Source organism: Ambystoma mexicanum, chromosome 1q (genome assembly GCF_040938575.1).
Source record: "Ambystoma mexicanum isolate Mex_15411 chromosome 1q, UKY_AmexF1_1, whole genome shotgun sequence".
Lineage (NCBI taxonomy): Eukaryota > Metazoa > Chordata > Amphibia > Caudata > Ambystomatidae > Ambystoma > Ambystoma mexicanum.
The window spans coordinates 799,883,816-799,900,778 of record NC_090922.1 but is presented as its reverse complement, the minus strand read 5'-3'; the positions used below and the strand labels follow the sequence as shown (position 1 = coordinate 799,900,778).

The 16,963-nt window shown below is 45.0% G+C and overlaps 1 protein-coding gene across 1 annotated transcript in view; it reads right to left on the bottom strand.

Annotated features, from left to right (window-relative positions):
• Nucleotides 1–925: 925 nt before the first annotated feature.
• ARPC5 (actin related protein 2/3 complex subunit 5) overlaps nucleotides 926–16,963 on the bottom strand; it is a 29,884-nt gene continuing 13,846 nt past the window's right edge. The window contains exons 2-4 of the mRNA XM_069641393.1: nucleotides 2,835–2,907; nucleotides 2,055–2,231; nucleotides 926–1,927 (exon numbers count right to left, since the gene is read on the bottom strand). Coding sequence (XP_069497494.1) covers nucleotides 1,865–1,927; nucleotides 2,055–2,231; nucleotides 2,835–2,907 — 313 coding nt within the window. The 3' untranslated portion in view covers nucleotides 926–1,864. The remainder of the gene's footprint in view (nucleotides 1,928–2,054; nucleotides 2,232–2,834; nucleotides 2,908–16,963) is intronic.

The following is a 16,963-nucleotide window of genomic DNA, read 5'->3' as shown; positions in this document are numbered from 1 at the left end:
AATTAAGGGATCCGAGAATGGCTTTTAGATTATCTACTAGCACAACCACTCAGCTACATTTAAGGAGTAGAAAACTGGTAGGTTCTGCACATCTTGAGTTACAAGCAAAATGTTCAATTTTGCCCGATGGTTTAAACAAAAAGCAAAGCAAACAAACTCCCCTCCACCCCCACAAAAAAAGTATTTTCCCCACCGTCAATGAAACCAGTAACTCTTACATCATTTATATTGAGCTGCTTCCTAAACTTCAAAATAATCTTTGATAACAGGCCAAAAACCTCTACATGGACAGAAATACAGAGAACAACTACTTCGATATGAAAGGGGGATATATAGTGTGGCTGGCAGTAAGGGCAACAGTGGAAAGGAAGGGGTAATCAAACCGGGGGTGGGTTATGTTCAGACATAGGGTAGACTTCCCATCAAGGTGAAGGAGGTGGAACATAATTGCTGATTTCAAGGAGTGGATGTTGGTAGTATTCTTAATGTCATGGGGAAGGGAGTTACAGTGAAGGGGGCAATGAGGAGACAAAGGAGAGGAAGCAAGAGGGTGCACAAGGTCGGCAAAGGAAAGATTCAGGGGGCAGTAGACTACAATGTTAGAGATTGTCAATAGCACAAGACCGGGCATGCAATGTAAGGTGCAGCAAGGCCACAACAGGATTTGAATAGGAGTGGTTTGTAGCGACAAGTGACGATGTGTTGCATTAATAGTAAACAAAGAAAGCAAACGACAAGTGCCAGTGTTTGTAGTCTGTGAATTTCATGTGTTGTCACATTTTTAATGGCTCTGGCACGATTACTTAGCTGCCTGTTAAGAGATTAAATCTATAGGCAATACTTGCACCTAGACATCAAATATGCAGTTCTTATTAACAGGAATGTCACTGATCATGTCCTCAAACCAAACACACACACACAAATAAACATTTTAAACTTTATATTTTATGAATTTACAAAATAAAGAAAAGCATGTATCAAAAAAATTGCAACATTTGTGTTGGCTCAGCATCAGAATAAACACGAAAATTAAACCAGATTTGTACCTGGGTGGGACACATGCCAAGAAGCAGCAACCACAGACCATCAACGTGTCAGAATTTGTTTTCTGACAATGATCGACAATGCTATCCAAGGATGCTGAACTCAAGTTCCTGCAAGGACGTTAGGAGTGCACACAAAGGCATGACTGCTGAGCCTGAATACGTTTGGGGTGAGGTAAACTACAATCAATGAAAGTGTAGCACATGCAGACTAGAGGATGAAACATTCTTACTGATGGTATAATCCATTGCCGACAACTATCCCATGCACCACATACATTAATTGTGGTACATTTGTTTTACTTGTGACTTCAGCCACGTCTGGGGTTGTAGGTTTTAACCCAACACTTTTCTTCCACAACTTCCATTCAGCACAAACAAATCGATTGTAGGAAAACTGATCCCCTTGTCCAGCACATCAAGCCAGGACCTGGAAAATGGTCTTACTGAGGATGCAAGACCTGCCTGGTGCAGAGAGGACATTGACCCCTTGAATTGTAAGGTCAGAGTCAATGGAGTTGGCAGTATTTTCACTTGGACCTTTGGGCCCAGCCACTGATCACGATCAAGCACGAGTAGGAACACTGAAATGAGAGCAACTAACGGTCGTGTTAGAAATATTAAACTCTCAAATCACAATACCTTTATCAAAGCCTAACAAAAATAGAGTAGGCAGATTTGTTTTGTTCATAGATACAAAAAAAGGAAGCAAGAGAAAGGAATAGACTCCGCCCACAGGGCAGCGACTGTTGAATCTGATTCAGTTTGGTCTTTGTACCAGCAATTCAAACATCACATAGGGCAACCACATCCAGACGCCATTACACAGTCTTCCTGGCTGTCAAGACTCTGACGATAGACCCCACACCTCCAGCTGCCAAGGCCTGTTGAGAAAAAAAGTGGTGAAACATCAAATATTCCAAAGGGTTAGAACACAGAGAAGCCCAGTTCATCAATGCAGGCAGGAAAGAACACTTCTGCCAAAACCAAACGGGGGAAGGTTAGGCATACCTTTTCATGCCACTGCAATAAGACAGCACTGCTGTTATCAGAGGGGCTCTCAAACCCTTTGTAGATGTATTTCATCAATAGATCCACGCCATTCTTGTCCAGCGACTGAACAGCCTTTTCTATGTCATTGGTTTTGAAGGAGACGAGAACTTTCAACACAACACCTTCTGCACGGTCCTGTGGAAGAGAAAGGCATAAGTTACATGCTTTGCACAAATGTTTCTGGCCACAGTGACGTCAATCATGGACAATATGCTCAAACTTCTCATCACGCATCCCCAACGTTGAAGGAGAATTTGGGGAGAGGGGAAGGGTACACTGGGGAAAGCACCATGCCAATTTAATCTTTGTAGTCGTTGTAAAATGTTTACACTATGGTAATTCAAACTCTTTGTCTCTACAACACGGTCAGAGTACAAGTCCTTGCTTTACACCAAAACTTTATGGTGAATAACAGACATACGTTGGCAAAAATCCAAGGGTCGATGAATATACATGAGCAGCCTAGGCAGGTGCTGCCAAGGTCCGGGTCAACTGTTTCATAACTATATAAAAGTCACTTATAACCAGTTGTTGAAACAATAGACTTACAACTCGGACATGAAATAAAACAAAACAAGCATCACCTATTCTGACATCTTGCAGGGTTGTACAATAACTGTAGAAAACATTTCTCCCTACCATCCTGAATTTAAAAAGCATGCATAAGAGACTAGCAAACGGGGAACAGGGGCATGGATGCCACGCTGTTGCATCATGTTACTAATACAGCAGCATTACCTTTGCAGACTGGTTCTTGGTATTGATTGGAGGGTTCTTCAGTGCAGCCTGTAGGGCCCCCATCATGTTGCCTGTGTTACAGAATTAAGGAAAGGTCCAAAGCACTGCAAGAATATTGACCGTGAAACATGGGTAAAAAGTGATGGAACATGGACTGAAAACTGGAGGTCTACATCAAGCTACCTCACAAAACGTATTCCAGAATCAGGTTTTAAGAACAGCTGGTAATCTCACACCTCTACTAAAGCACCTAGAGTACGGTTGTCAACTCCAGTCCTCATGCGCTGCAATCCCGACAGGTGTTTAGGATACACAAAACGATTGAAGCAAACTAGCCTCAATGCTACACGCTCACAGAATACGTGCGACAACTGCACTGTAATAAAAGGCTGCTCAGAAATCCAAAAACATTGTAAAAACAAACAAAAAACACACTCAGTCATAGGATGCGAAAATTATTGTATTGCTAGATCCAAATCATGAAAGCAATAGCCAAAACAGAGGAGAACAGAAAACAAGGCCAATGCATTTCGGATGGAACACTATCCTGTTTCGGGGCACCAAATGGGCTCCCATTGGGACAAATATTAAAACAAAGGACTGCATTGACAGCGGGACTTCAGTAGAACAGGGTCTTTCCACATAGAGAGGATAGAGATCCTAAAAACCAAAGGGGGAAAAAAGCTAGTTCAGGGAGTGGAGGGGTCCCCTAATATGAGCAGAGCTTCTGCCTCAACAAAAACAGAGAGGGCGTTGCAGATTCCTACCTGCACTTAAAAATGTCTAATGTTGGCTGTCCTTAATCTAGGTGTGTCGTCCGTGGTGACTGTTCCATTTACTCCCCTCCACAAGCTGGTCAGAATGTCCCTCAAACTCCCCCCATTGTAAGAAGCTCACTGCTTTCCGTCAAATCTGTTTCTTATCTATTGTACTTACTAGTTTATTTATATACAGAAGGCACACTGCTGTTTTGATCACAAAAGTAAGAGGCAGCACACAAGACACCCCACCCACCACCCAAATGTGCATATACAATCAATATGCGCTGCAACAAGACCCATACCAGGAGAGGGGCCACAAGACCTCCATACGTATAACAGACCAGTCTAGAAAGAAGTAACAAATATGGATAACAGCTACCATATCCCTAAAACATTGCAAAGTTTTAACTGTAAAGAGATTACTTCTTCACACTGTAATAGCAGCATACGAGAGTGTTTTTCATCAGGTGTGCCACACTAGATTCTCGTAGGAGAGATATGGTTAATATATATATATTTTTTTAACCACAATCAAACTATGCATTGCATATGGGGGAGCTGCAGTTTGCCATTCACCACCAATCACTGAATAAAGCAAGACATTACTAGAACTTAAAATGATGAAGTTTGCTGAACAGCTACAACAAACCGGAAACGGAGCACATTTAAAATGTGTTACAATAAACAGCGAGATTAATCTGACCAAGGTATTTTGACATGGCTCTTTTGGGAATGCAATAGCACCGTGGTTAAATGATATACCAAAATGTGGACTCAGGTAAGTGTTAATAAACGTTCTGGGTTGCATGGAGAAGATAGCAGAATAAAAACACGGACTCAAAAAAAAAAAATAGTTGTGTGTGTGTGTGTGTGTGTGGGGAGGAAGCGGCAGGGGGGGGGGGGGGAGTTGAACTGCACATACATAACCCCACTTCATGCAACAATGCCAGTGTGACACATCACAAACATAACTTCCTAATCGGTTGCTGGCCCTCGGGGTCACTGAGTACCAGTCTTCATAGCTAAGATGTGCTCACTATGTCCGATAGAATAGAACTGAAGTAAAGGCACACTGAGAAGATGTCATCATATAAGCAACTGCACTCTCATCAAGACATAGGGATGGGCGTAGCCACTGATGCTTGACTTGGATCCACGGAACACCAGTTATTGAATGTAGTTAGTACTCCTAAGTCCGATAGAACTGAACTGGATGTAACCACACAACGAAAAGTTATCATCCAATAAACAAGGGCAGCATCAACGAGACACAGGATGACCATAGACCTGTAATTTCTGTTTAACCAAATAAAGAACAAGAATCGGGCGACTGAACATTGATAACATTGCCAAGCAGGGAAAGACATTCGCAAGCCTGGTTACCAGAAAAGCCTGGTTACCAGAAAAAACTCCACACTAGACAGAACTTCTCTCGGAGAACAAATGCTCCGAACCTAGAATAGATCTTGTCAGCTCAGCGGGTACTGGAAGGTAATCAGGAAAGGGGGTCCCCCACCAATTAAGCACAGACACTCGCACACACTGATATGCTCACTCCTCTGCATCAACAAACAAAAGAATGCAGCTATGCCCCTCGATCATTTGAGGCCTAGCTGCACATATACCTACACACCATCAAACACACCTCAATAGTCTTTTAAAACACAGCAATACCCCCACTGGGGTTGGTGGGAGGGAGGTGGGAGTGAGGAGAATAACAAAAAAATAGTTTTTCATTTTTTAAAAAATAAAAAATAAATAAATAAATAAATATCGGCCTAGCTGCACTCAATCTCATATACAAGCTCCAGCACTGCCAGAATGCAGATCCGAGGTCAATTGCCTAGCTGCACACATTTCCCTGATCCCACACAATGCCTATCATTAGAATGCAGCCACACACCACATAAACCGCATTGGCTGCACACATACTGAGCGTACCAAAGTACTATTTACTACCCTACTCTCTCCACTGACCTGGACTTTGGTCCCAGAGGGCATTCAACCCAGAGCGCTTTGAGATCATACCAATGGTATATAAAACGCTGTAGAATTGCACAACAAACAATTGTGGGGGTCCAGGGGGGGCGAGGGGGGGGAAAACTGACCTGCACATACAATGTGGTATAGAGCAGACAGAGTGGGCTGCTAAGAACAGATGGTAATATATAAATAAAATTATAAAAAATATTTTAGAAATCTAGCCTGCTACTTAAATCTGGGGCTAGCAGCTACATGTAGTTTCACCCTTCATTACTTCTGTTTATTATTTAGAATGTACTGCTTCACCAGATTGAACAGCTTTATTTTCACTGTTCAGAGCTTTGGCGAAAGTGCAGTATAAATCAAATGAAACACAAATGTATGGTTGTTTCTCGGGTTTTTCATTTAGGAGTCCTATTACAGGAAAGTTTATGGTTAATTTCTTGGTTTAGCGGCTACATCGTTTGTTTTAGCATTCCTATTGGACATCTGCTAGACCTGCAAGGGGATGCATTCTTCCCGGGAGAGGGTAGTGCTGTCGGGTTTAGTTTATTCATGGAGGAGCATTTTGACAGTTGATACTGACTGGAGATGGTCAACTGAACATCTAAAGAGGCTCAGTCTGATCAATCCAAGTAGCTCAGTACTTGGGATCTTCCTTCCATAATTCCCAAGGCTCCCACCACGTATCCGAGTTGAGGAGCCCCACAATATGCTAATACAGATACTTTCTATAACTGCAATTAGGAAAACCTTCACTTTTTTGTATTGCTTATATTGCAAATCTAGCTCATGACCAGCTGATTGCATTACAATGGGTGGGTGCCGGCATTGCACTTGGCCTTTTATATAGTAATGCAATACTATTGATGGAGGGAGGGTGGGATATTATTTGTCTGGCAAGTATTGTTGAAAGAGTCAAATTTTGTGTTTTTGCGGGACTGGAGGATGGTGGGGGCATGCTGAGACTCTGTCGGGATTGAGTTCCAGCTGTTTGGGGCATGGCAGAAGGACTGCTTGCGAGTCTTCTCTTTACTGGCTAGTTGAGACTCCAACCTTTACAAGGTTTTGCTTCGTGAGGTGCGAGAGCCTCCAAAAAGGTGTGGAGTGTAGCTGCTCTATCTTGGTGTTCTGCTCGAGAACACTTTTGGGGTGATTCTTGCCGTTTTGAAAACAATCCTGGAGACGAGGGGGCAGCCAGTGAAGCCTGTGCAAAGAGATATGTGTTAGAGTTTGAAGGCACCTGTAATGAGGGAGGCTGCAGTATGGTGGGCTGCACTGTTGAGAGTTTGGCCGGTCGCGTGGCTGGAATCCCAGTAAGGAGGGTTTTTCCCTGTTGGATGTGCGAGATTATGAGGGATTGGACCATCATGCAGAAGTCGTATGGGGGACAAAAGGTCTCTGGATTGTGCAGATCTGTAGCCATGCAATTTGTGCCTTTTTGGCTATGGGCTTTTGAAAGAAAGGCTACCATCAACAACTGAGGGCCGACTCCTTTCAGATGCAGGTCCTCCAGCTACGTTGCACAAGTAGGTGCCTGGTGGGGTGCCAGCGACAACTACTAATTGGGTCTGAGGGGGTGGGGGATTTCAGTTTCAGGTAGGCATTGGACATCCATGTTTGGATGGTGGGCAGACATACGCAGAGGCGGGCAAAGTCCTGGGTGCCACTGACCTTAAGGGACATCAGAGGGTAGCCAACATACTGATGAATGGCTATGTCTGGGGTTCCATGCATAAATGGAAGATTGGGGAAGAGGGTGGTACCTTGGGGGACCCGACATGTGGGAATCGGTTGGATCTGAATGAGCCCATCTATACCGCCTGGTGTCTGCTGGATAGGTTCTAAACTAACCATTTTCAAATCGTTCACGAAAAGCCCATCCTTTCTGTGAGAAGGGAGAGAAGTGTTAGGTGGTCAACTTTAACAAAGAAAGCTGAGAGGTATAGGACTAGGTGGAACAATTCCCCTGCATCAGCTATTCATATACATTGGACACCACTTAGATGGCTGCAGTCTGTGCTGAATTTGGGGCAGTTGCCGGACTGGTAATCACAAAGGTGGCAAGTTGGTTGATTTTCGTACGTAGTTGGGTCGCAATTACTTTCTCAATAATCTTCCTGATGTATGGGAGGCTTGGGGTGGGTCTTTAGTTGGCTGGGTCCCCAGAGTCAAGCCAGTTTTATTTTTATTTTATTAAATGCGAGACATGTCTTCAATGTGCGATAGAAATGCACCCTCATTGGGGAAAGGGTTCGCAATACAGAGGAGTGTTGATTTGGCGAGCTGTTTAACAAGGGAAACAGGAGTAATGTGTCCATGTAAGTGGTCGGTTTAAGGGAAGCATGAATGTCAGAGTTCCTTAGGAAAGAAGAGGGTGAAGGCTGCCCAGGGCAAAAGCATCTTGGGCTCAAGGGGCTGGGGAAGCAATAGACAGCTGGGCTACATCTGGTTTGGAGCTGCCAATGAGACCACTGATCTTATTCATTGTGCAAGGCATAAATTAGTTTTAAAAAATTGATTAGCAGAGTTTGCTAATTAATATTTTTTTGATTAGCAAACAAACCCATTTTATTAGAAATTTTGCACTAATATTGTTAATGTCGCCAGACGTTATTTTTACCAAATACATGAAATGAGCAACAATACAGCAGTTTTGCGAACCACTGACATAAGACATTAGTGAGAGGAGTCACACCTCGCAAATTCTTTAAATTTCAGCTAGACCTGCAGTTTGGGTAACCTAATTTACCTATTCAACCGAAGAGAAATGCCCTTAACCCATAAAAACGGAGGACCACAAATTTAAAATGCTATTTCTGTAGAAAATGGTGCATGCCACAACAAAACCCCTTTGTTTGGCACACTGCTACCATCCAGAGGCCACACTGCTGCCATCCAGAGGCCAGACATGGATGGTTAAACTTATTTCACATATAGTGCAAACAAAGAAATGTTAAATGAAAAATCTACTCGACTATGTGAGTGGGCGAAAAGACTTTGCGAGCCATAGATGAGTGTCTGTAAAATGTAAAAAGTTAGCTGCATAAATGGACAAAAGTAAATAGATATGATAAAAAAAAGCTCTGAAAACAGTTTGGCCAGTTGTCTCCTGCAGGTGGCAATCTATAATACAATCATAATGCAAAGCGAGCTCTGGAGCCTAACTACAGTGTTTGGTATTGCAGTAGATCTGTAGATGTACAGACTGGATGGAACTATTAATCACTACTTTGCGTAAGCATCTAGTTCGCTTTGTGTATTCATTATGTAAGAGGCAAGAGACTAAGCAGAGTGGATAATGTAGCAGGCACAGAATTTGGCTAAGTAGGTGGGAAATTGCATTTTGTTGTCCTCTTACTTTCAGGGTAGCTGGTATAAAGCAACAAGGTGAGAATATATAAAGTCAAAGAATAAGAGTTCGCTCATGGGTTGAGCACCAGGTGCAAGATTTATGCAAACTGCAGGTTACTGAACTAGGTTTGCCATCAAAAGCATTTGATCATGTACATTTTCAAAAGTATTCACTCGTCAATATGATGCATCTTGACCAACAAAATGAAATATAGTTGACACTATGAAATTTAGATACACTCACCTAAACTTTGCTGTAAAGCATGGAGATGATGCAGTGTATTACAGTATCAATATTGCTATTATGCATTACATAACAACTTACATTTTAGGAATGGAATTACATGACCGTCTTTTATAAAATATATAAAGTTGACACATACTGGTCTTTGCCTAGAAAGCTTAATAAAAGTATCATCCCGATCATTTCTGTACTGCAATTATTTGAAAAAGAAATTCTTGCCTAGCACTCCCACACATGCCTGTGGCACTTGTGGAGGAGACGATTACTGCTGCACTTTCTCTCCATTAGCACTTGAAGTGTACAGACAAAAGAGGAACGAAGGGTGAGCTGTGCTTTCACTGAAGAAGGCAACTTAAATAGCTAACTTTGCTACTCAAGTGTCCATTTGATTAGCAAACCTACATAATTGCATAGCAAATTGCTATGCGACACGGCTATTTTATGCCTTGTTGTGTTAATGAAGAAGGTATTCATTTTGTCACATTTGTCTTGAGAAGCCGGCACCTCAGGGAAAGGTGTGGGCTTGGCACTGTACTAACTACTTTGTATATGCTCCGGTTGAAGGGTGCCTCAGGTATGGTATAGGTGTAGTAAGCCGACTTGCGTATCTGCAATATGTGCGCAAGGATTTGAGGGATGAGATACTCCCTGGGCTGCAGTCCTCGCACCACAGCTTTTCAAGGATGCAATGGCGCTTTGGCTGGAGCTCAGGTGTCGACAATTTCATTTTGGCACAACTAGACTTTTGGTGAACATGTGCGTCTACTAGCTTTTTGAGGAAATGGTTGAATACATCCATAAAGGCCGAAGCATTCCCTGTGATGGGAAACATTGCAAATGTTGCCTCTGGTGTACCCAGAAGGAAATTCTTGGAAGAGGGTGCGCAGTCTTAGGATGTTAAGCCTGGCCAAGGGGGATTGCAGTGTGGTCTGTCCATTCAAGAAGGCAGGAGGGTGGTGAAGACAACGTTGAGCATGTGGCCTTTGACATGCATTGGGAGCTAGGGGAAAAGTACAAACTGTTTAAGGTCCATGGTGTCAGTCAGGGAGCATAGGTGTTTTCTGGTTGGAACTGGAGGACTTTGAAGTCTCTGAGAAGAATGTTGTTATTACTGTAGGAGACCGTTGCAGAGGAAAGATGGTTGGAGAGATAATCAAAGTTACCACTCCCTTGGGGTGGACTGTAAATAGGGTGGAATGTAAGAGTTCTTTGAGAAAGGGAACCAGAGCGATAGGAATTCGAAGGCGCCATGTGCAGACGTCAATGGAGGACTGCCACCGAACCTCCAGTTTTCCTCATGCAGTCAATACCTTAGATACTGTAGCCATAGGAGAGGAGGACGTCAATGGGTAGGAGGAGCATATCAAAGATATAGGGGAGGAGGGTGTAACCACATTTTCGTAATGAATAGGGTATCAAGATAGATATTGGGTAGGAGGACGATGACTTGTACGACCGTAGAGAGCATATTAACCATCAGAAAAGGGCAGATGCAAATAGTAAGAGCATGTTCCAGGGAGGTACTCAAATACTGACTATGTTCGGGCTGCTCTGGGCTTTTGGCTGTGTGATCCCAGACAGAAAGAAAATGGGATATGGCGACAGTAGACAGATAGTGAGGTCTACCTAGCGTACGACAGGCAGAGTAACTGGCTCTTGGATCTTTCCAGGCCCAACCAGCACTTGTGCTTTTCTTCATCGGCCCTTCGTACACCAAGCTCTACAATACTTAAGAATGGAAAGGAAGGGGCGGGGCTAAGCAGGTGGGTGGGGCAGAGGTCGCCTACATCCACTTGCATGGCTGGCCAACTGCAAAAGAAAAAAGGCTGGAAGGCTGCTTAAGTAAGGAAAGAAAGGGGAGAGAAAAATAAAGAGCAACGAGAGGGAGAATGATTAAGGCTCAGCTTCATTACTTTGTATTTATTAAGCGCTATATGCCAAGGCGCTGTACAAATCATCAGATCACGTTACAATAAAAAATGTAACTAACAATCACCAAAAAAACAAAGAAGATGAGCTTTAAGAGCAGAGTGAAAAGCTGCATAAGAAGAAATGGACCGAAGAGAAAGTGGAAACACATTTCAATGGAGAGGAGCAAGTAAAGAAAATCAACAGAATCTAGACTGGGCACACGGAGGACAGTTAAAAGAAAAAGATATTGAGAACTAAGAGCACAGGGGGGGGCAATAAAAGGAAAGATATGGTGGAGAAAAGCCATACAAGGATTTAAAAACCAAGCAAAAGAAAATTTAATTTAAGGAGATAGTGAAAAGAAAGCCAAACCAAGGAAGATAATGATGCAGATATGGAGTCATGAGGCGCAAGTGAACAAATCAGACAAATAGAGTTGAAAATCGATTTAAAGGGAGAAAGACGTGAAACAGGAAGACCAAAAAAGAATACAAGAGCAATTGAAAAGGCGAGAAAAGGTAAGAAGGAAAAAGTAACTTGGTTGCATTGAAAGTAAGAAAAGGCCTTGCACATGTTAAAAAGATGGATCCAGCAGGAGCGTGACAGTAGAGAAAGATGAAAAGAAAAAGAGAATGTAGAATCTAGATAGAGACCCAAATTGAGGGCAGACAAAGAAATAAGAAATAGAAAGCAGAAAAGGAGGAAAAGAAATAGAATCAAGGGGAATAGTGGGAGGAATAGTAACAGCCGGAAAGAAGAGAACTTCAGTCTTAGAAGAATTAAGAACCAGATAATGATCAGACATCCAGGACTTAGCCAAAGACAGGACGTTAAAGTGTCATGAACAGTAGAAGAAAAAGATAAATAGTTGGGTGTCATGAGCATTAATATGGTGAGACAACCAAATGAAGAAATAATGGCAGCAAGAGGCGAGGAGTAGAGAGAGAAAAGAAAAAGGACCCAAGACCAAGCCTTGGGAACACCATGCTGAAGAGGAAAGGTAGAAGAATACGAGCCCAAGAAACTGAGTATGTACGATTCGAAAGATAAGATTGAAACCAAAGAACAGAACCAGAAAACAAGCAAGAATAGATTTAGCAGAAATAAAAAACGAAATCTGAGATTACACAACACGCTCTAAGAGCGTGGAAAGATAAGGAAGAGAAATGGCCCTGCAATTAGAAGGAAGAGAGGAGTCAAGAGAAGGCATTTTCAGGATAGGAAGAATAGAAGCATGCTTAAGTAGTACAGGAAAGGTTAAGAGACGATAAGACGAAGAGGAGGATAGGCCATAGGTATAAAAGAAGAGGGTATGGGTCAGTAAGAGCTGCCGTAAATTGGGTCTAGCCAGCCCAGAGGCATATCAGCTCTTTGTTCTACAGAGTTAAAGGTGGAAACAAACGGGGAGAATGCATGCATACACATTTTTTGCAGGGAGCGAAATTAAAATTTGGTGAGCATGAGCTAAAGGGGGCTGCTGGGTATCGGGCATCAACCAGTATGCAGGAGCTACCTCTGCAGAACCAGGAGCTAGTACATAGCACATTGCAAATTTAACTTGTGCATGCACTGTGCATTCCTGCCCATTGTATTTGATCCATTATGCTTTAGATGTCTCTTAGACATGTCTTTTATTCTCCTTTTACACATTCCAAAACTTACATAGTTAATATCACATAGGTATCTCTCTATGGAACAAGCTGGCATGGGAGTCAAAAGTAGCTCCTGGTAGCTGTTGGTATCAAGCCAACCAGGATCTCCTAGGCTACAAGCAGGAGCTAAATAACTCCCAGCAATTTCGAACCCTGTATTGGTGTCCCTTTACCAATTATTGCATTGGGCATTCCATGTAATCATACATTTACGCGTTCTTTCTAATTATCCAATAGTGGTGCTTTCTTTGAACCAGTGTCGATCTATGCTCAGTTAAATCATGTAGGCGTTTGGGGAACCTGCCAACCTCCTGCAATCATATTTGTGGCTGGTGGAAACACAGGCACATATTCAGTTTGAGGATAATTGCCTTTAGGTTTTATTTCTCCTGAGGGTTTGGTGGAACCGCCATCCCCATTAACAGGTTTGCATCATGTGTGCCCCCATACCACATGCATATGTTTTGGCTGTACCCAGTGCCCCTGGAAAAAAAACAGGCAATGTATGTAATAAAACAATACAGGGATAGGTTAAGGGGCGGGAGCAAAAACAGAACTTAATCCACCGGAAAATGACAAATAGAATAGCACAAAGTGAAATGGATCTTTTTTAAAGCTTGGGGCAAAAAGAAACAATGCAAACATTTTAAAGCAGGGTCAACATCTCAAATCTAAAGCTACTAGAGAGTCAGAAAAAGTTACTTGCGCCCACAATTCTCCACATACACACTGCACCTTCTTACTCGCCAAGAGTCAATTGCTGATAGCCGACTTAGTGCCAATTTAAAAGCCTTTGCAAAGGTTATTGAAGGGTATAGAAAAAGTAAATCTTGAAAAGCTTTCTTGGAAGGCTAGTGGAGAAAATCCTGGCGGTACAAGTTCACTGAACCAATTTTTTTCCAGTTATATGAACATGCCAAAAACATTTTGGCAAGTAGAGATACTCGTCACCATAAGAAGTTAACCTCAGACTAGCTATTCTTTACTTTGGTTGGTGGCAGCCTACGATCAGGATCCTTTTTTAGATCTGGCTGAAAAGAGTTTAGTCTGCACTACTATGAAAAAACGAAATCAGAAAATGTCTGTTGAATGGCGCCAAGCAGTCGTACAATGCCTGTGTAAGAGGCACCTATTTTCTCTAGTATCCTTTCACAAAGTAGTTCATGTAGCTAACTGAAAAGACTGGAAGTGGAAGCCAGCCATTGGCTTGCACCAATAGGGTGGTACAAAGCCTGATTTGCTCATGGTGGTTCTAATTTCGAAACGTATGGCAGGCTGAAAGAAAAAAAAATGGAGGGTTGCTCAAAGCAATGGCAGATGTTATGATTAATTCATAATTAATAGTCATCAATATTCAGTTTTCCAAATGTCACCTCAAATGGGACAGATATGCCCAGATGTGGATCCCGAGTCTGCTTTGTCTAGAGATCCAAGACACCTCACAGAGTATGCCAAATGAGGCTGAAACATGTCTGCGGTTGCTTGTGGTCCCGTGCAAAGGGGACACGTTCTAGAAGTCCGACTACAGCTTTCGAGGGTTGGACCAAACCAGATTTACATAGGGTCTTTCCTTTAGTGGCTTGGCAAGATTAGAAACAATGGCCTGGAGGGCTGCCCAAAGAAATCCAAAGCTTCAAACATCAAACTACAGTTTTGTAAATAGTTCCCCATTGGCTGGCAGCCACCTTCCCTGTGTCTCCGAGCCATGCCCCCCCCAAGCCACCTTAGGCCAAAACCATAGAAGAAACTAGGTTAATGAGCTTAGGGGCAGGGGGGGCGTGGCTAACCGCCATGTAGGAGAGACGTGTTTGGTGCAGCTCCGCGCGATACGTTTAACGATCCGCCGCCAACTATTGCTTTATACGACTACAAACATCTGAAAACCGCACACAAGCCGTGCGAAAGCCTGATCCTCCCGCTGTCGAAGTTTGGAAGCACTACGTCCCTCCGTTGGCCCGCAACGTCGAAAAGAAAAGAACGGCAGGCGGACACGGAAAATGGCGGCCGTTGCGAGTCCCAGCCTGACGCTGTAAGCGGAACGCAGCAACCAACCTCGAGGGAGCTCGCTGGCGACCTGGGCGCCCGACCAACGGTGATCCGAAGAGGGCTGCCTGCACCCGCGGGGCCCGGACCTGCACGGCCACGAAGGAAAGCGGTAAGGAGTCGGAGGGGGGGGGGGGGGAGCGCCTGGCGTGGCCTTTCACTACACTCCCACTGGACCCGAGGCAGGGGCCTCAAAGTCGATCTGCACCCAGCCACCCTGCCAAGCAGCTGAGGCGCCCACACCCCGCACACATTGCCCGGCGGGCCGATGACCCACATCCCATTGGCACCCTGAGCAAGGCCTGAGGACAACCAGCGCACGAACACGTCCACCGGGAGACAGGCCCCTTGGAGCGCGAAAGCTTCCCCCCACACTAGCCGGCAGTACTGGCTCTGACGACACGCGCGGGACTACCCACTCCGGGCATCCCTCGCACGACAGCGGACCATCAGTACAACCAGAGGCTACAGACCGCACGGTGCCTGCTGGGGGGCCTCGCGGCGGGGACATGTCCACCAAGGGCGCCCGAAGCAAACACCTCCAAACCACCATGGAGTCCTTCGCGGCTGCCGGGGCGACTGGGCCTGAGGCGGCCCCCGCCCCTGGGGAGGCGCCGGGCGCCGAGACGCCTGAGCCGGCCAACTCCCAGCTACTAGAGGCCATCATGACACTTCAGAAGACCATGGAGAACAAAATAGACGCGGTCGCCATTGACCTGAACTTACTGCGGCAGGATGTGCGCTCCATCGCCAACAGAACGGACGCCCTGGAGATCCAAGTTCGAGACAGCACTGAATCCAAAACACAGCTTTTAAAGGAAGTGAACTTTTTGGCGCAAAAGGTGAAGAACCTGGAAGACAGGGCTGACGAGGCCGAAGGAAGGGCCCGCAGAAATAACATTAGTATCATCGGCCTGCCTGAGGGCATCGACCCCACCAATTACATCGAGGACCTCCTCATACACGAAATTGGAGCCGGAAAACTGTTGCAGGGCTTCACTATAGAAAGAGCCCACCGCTCCCTAGCCAGGCGGCCCCCTTCGGGGAACCCACCCAGACCTATAATAGCCAAAGTCCTCAACTACAAGGACAGGGAAACCATCTTGGCCTTCTCCAGAATGGGTGGCTCTATACAGAGGGACGCTGCAAAGATCGCAATATACCCAGATTACACCCTGCAGGTTCAAAGGAGTAGGGCCCAGTTCCACCACACCAAAGCTAGACTCAAGAACGCAGGCCTGCGCCATTTACTCCTCTACCCGGCTAGACTGAAAGTCCTGCGCAACAACAAGGCACACTTATTCGACACCCCCGCAGAGGCCTGCGAATGGATGGACAGAGAACAGATCCCAGACATTGAACTGAAGCAACGCAGACCCTAGCCACCCGCAGCGATGGTCCTTTCCTCACTTCTCATGGACAGCACCCAGCAATCACACAGCAACACGCCAGCAATGGCGGTGACACTGATGGTACCGGAGCGGCGCCGGACACGACGCACATCTTGATAACATCCCCGGAGGCAACCCCTCCCCTAGCCCCAGGCTAGTTTGGGTGAGTTCACCCACCCGTAGGGCACCGGAAGACCCAGGTCCGATGGGGCAGAAACGGGAAAGTCAGAGCAAGGGTAACCTCGCTAGACGTGTTGTGTTTAAAGTTATGTTAGACGTTATTATTCACAGGGGGAACCCCAAGTTGGGATTTCAGTTTAAGTTCTCCACACGCCAGACCGGGACCACGCGCAACGGAATCGCCACCAGGCTAACCAAGTTTGTTAAATACCTCAACCTCAGACTGTCCACAGCCCCACGACCACATCCAGACTATGGCTGAGAAGATCAGAGTCATGTCCTGGAACGTCAGGGGACTAAATAGCTACATCAAACAGCGCCGCATCCACGCCTACATGAATCGCCACAGAGTCGGAATCGCCCTCCTTCAGGAGACTCACCTAAGCGCCCCCAAGCTAGCGGCGCTGGCCAAAGTCTGGAGAGGTACCCTGGTGGGCTCCGCGTACTCTACATACTCCAGAGGAGTCTTGATATGGATTGCACCCTCCGTCCCTGTCTCGCTGACCCACACCAAAACGGACAATGAAGGCAGAATTGCCTTGGTACAGGGCACCATAGAAGGGCGCGATATGCGCCTGATCTGCACCTATGCCCCGAATCATGATGCAAC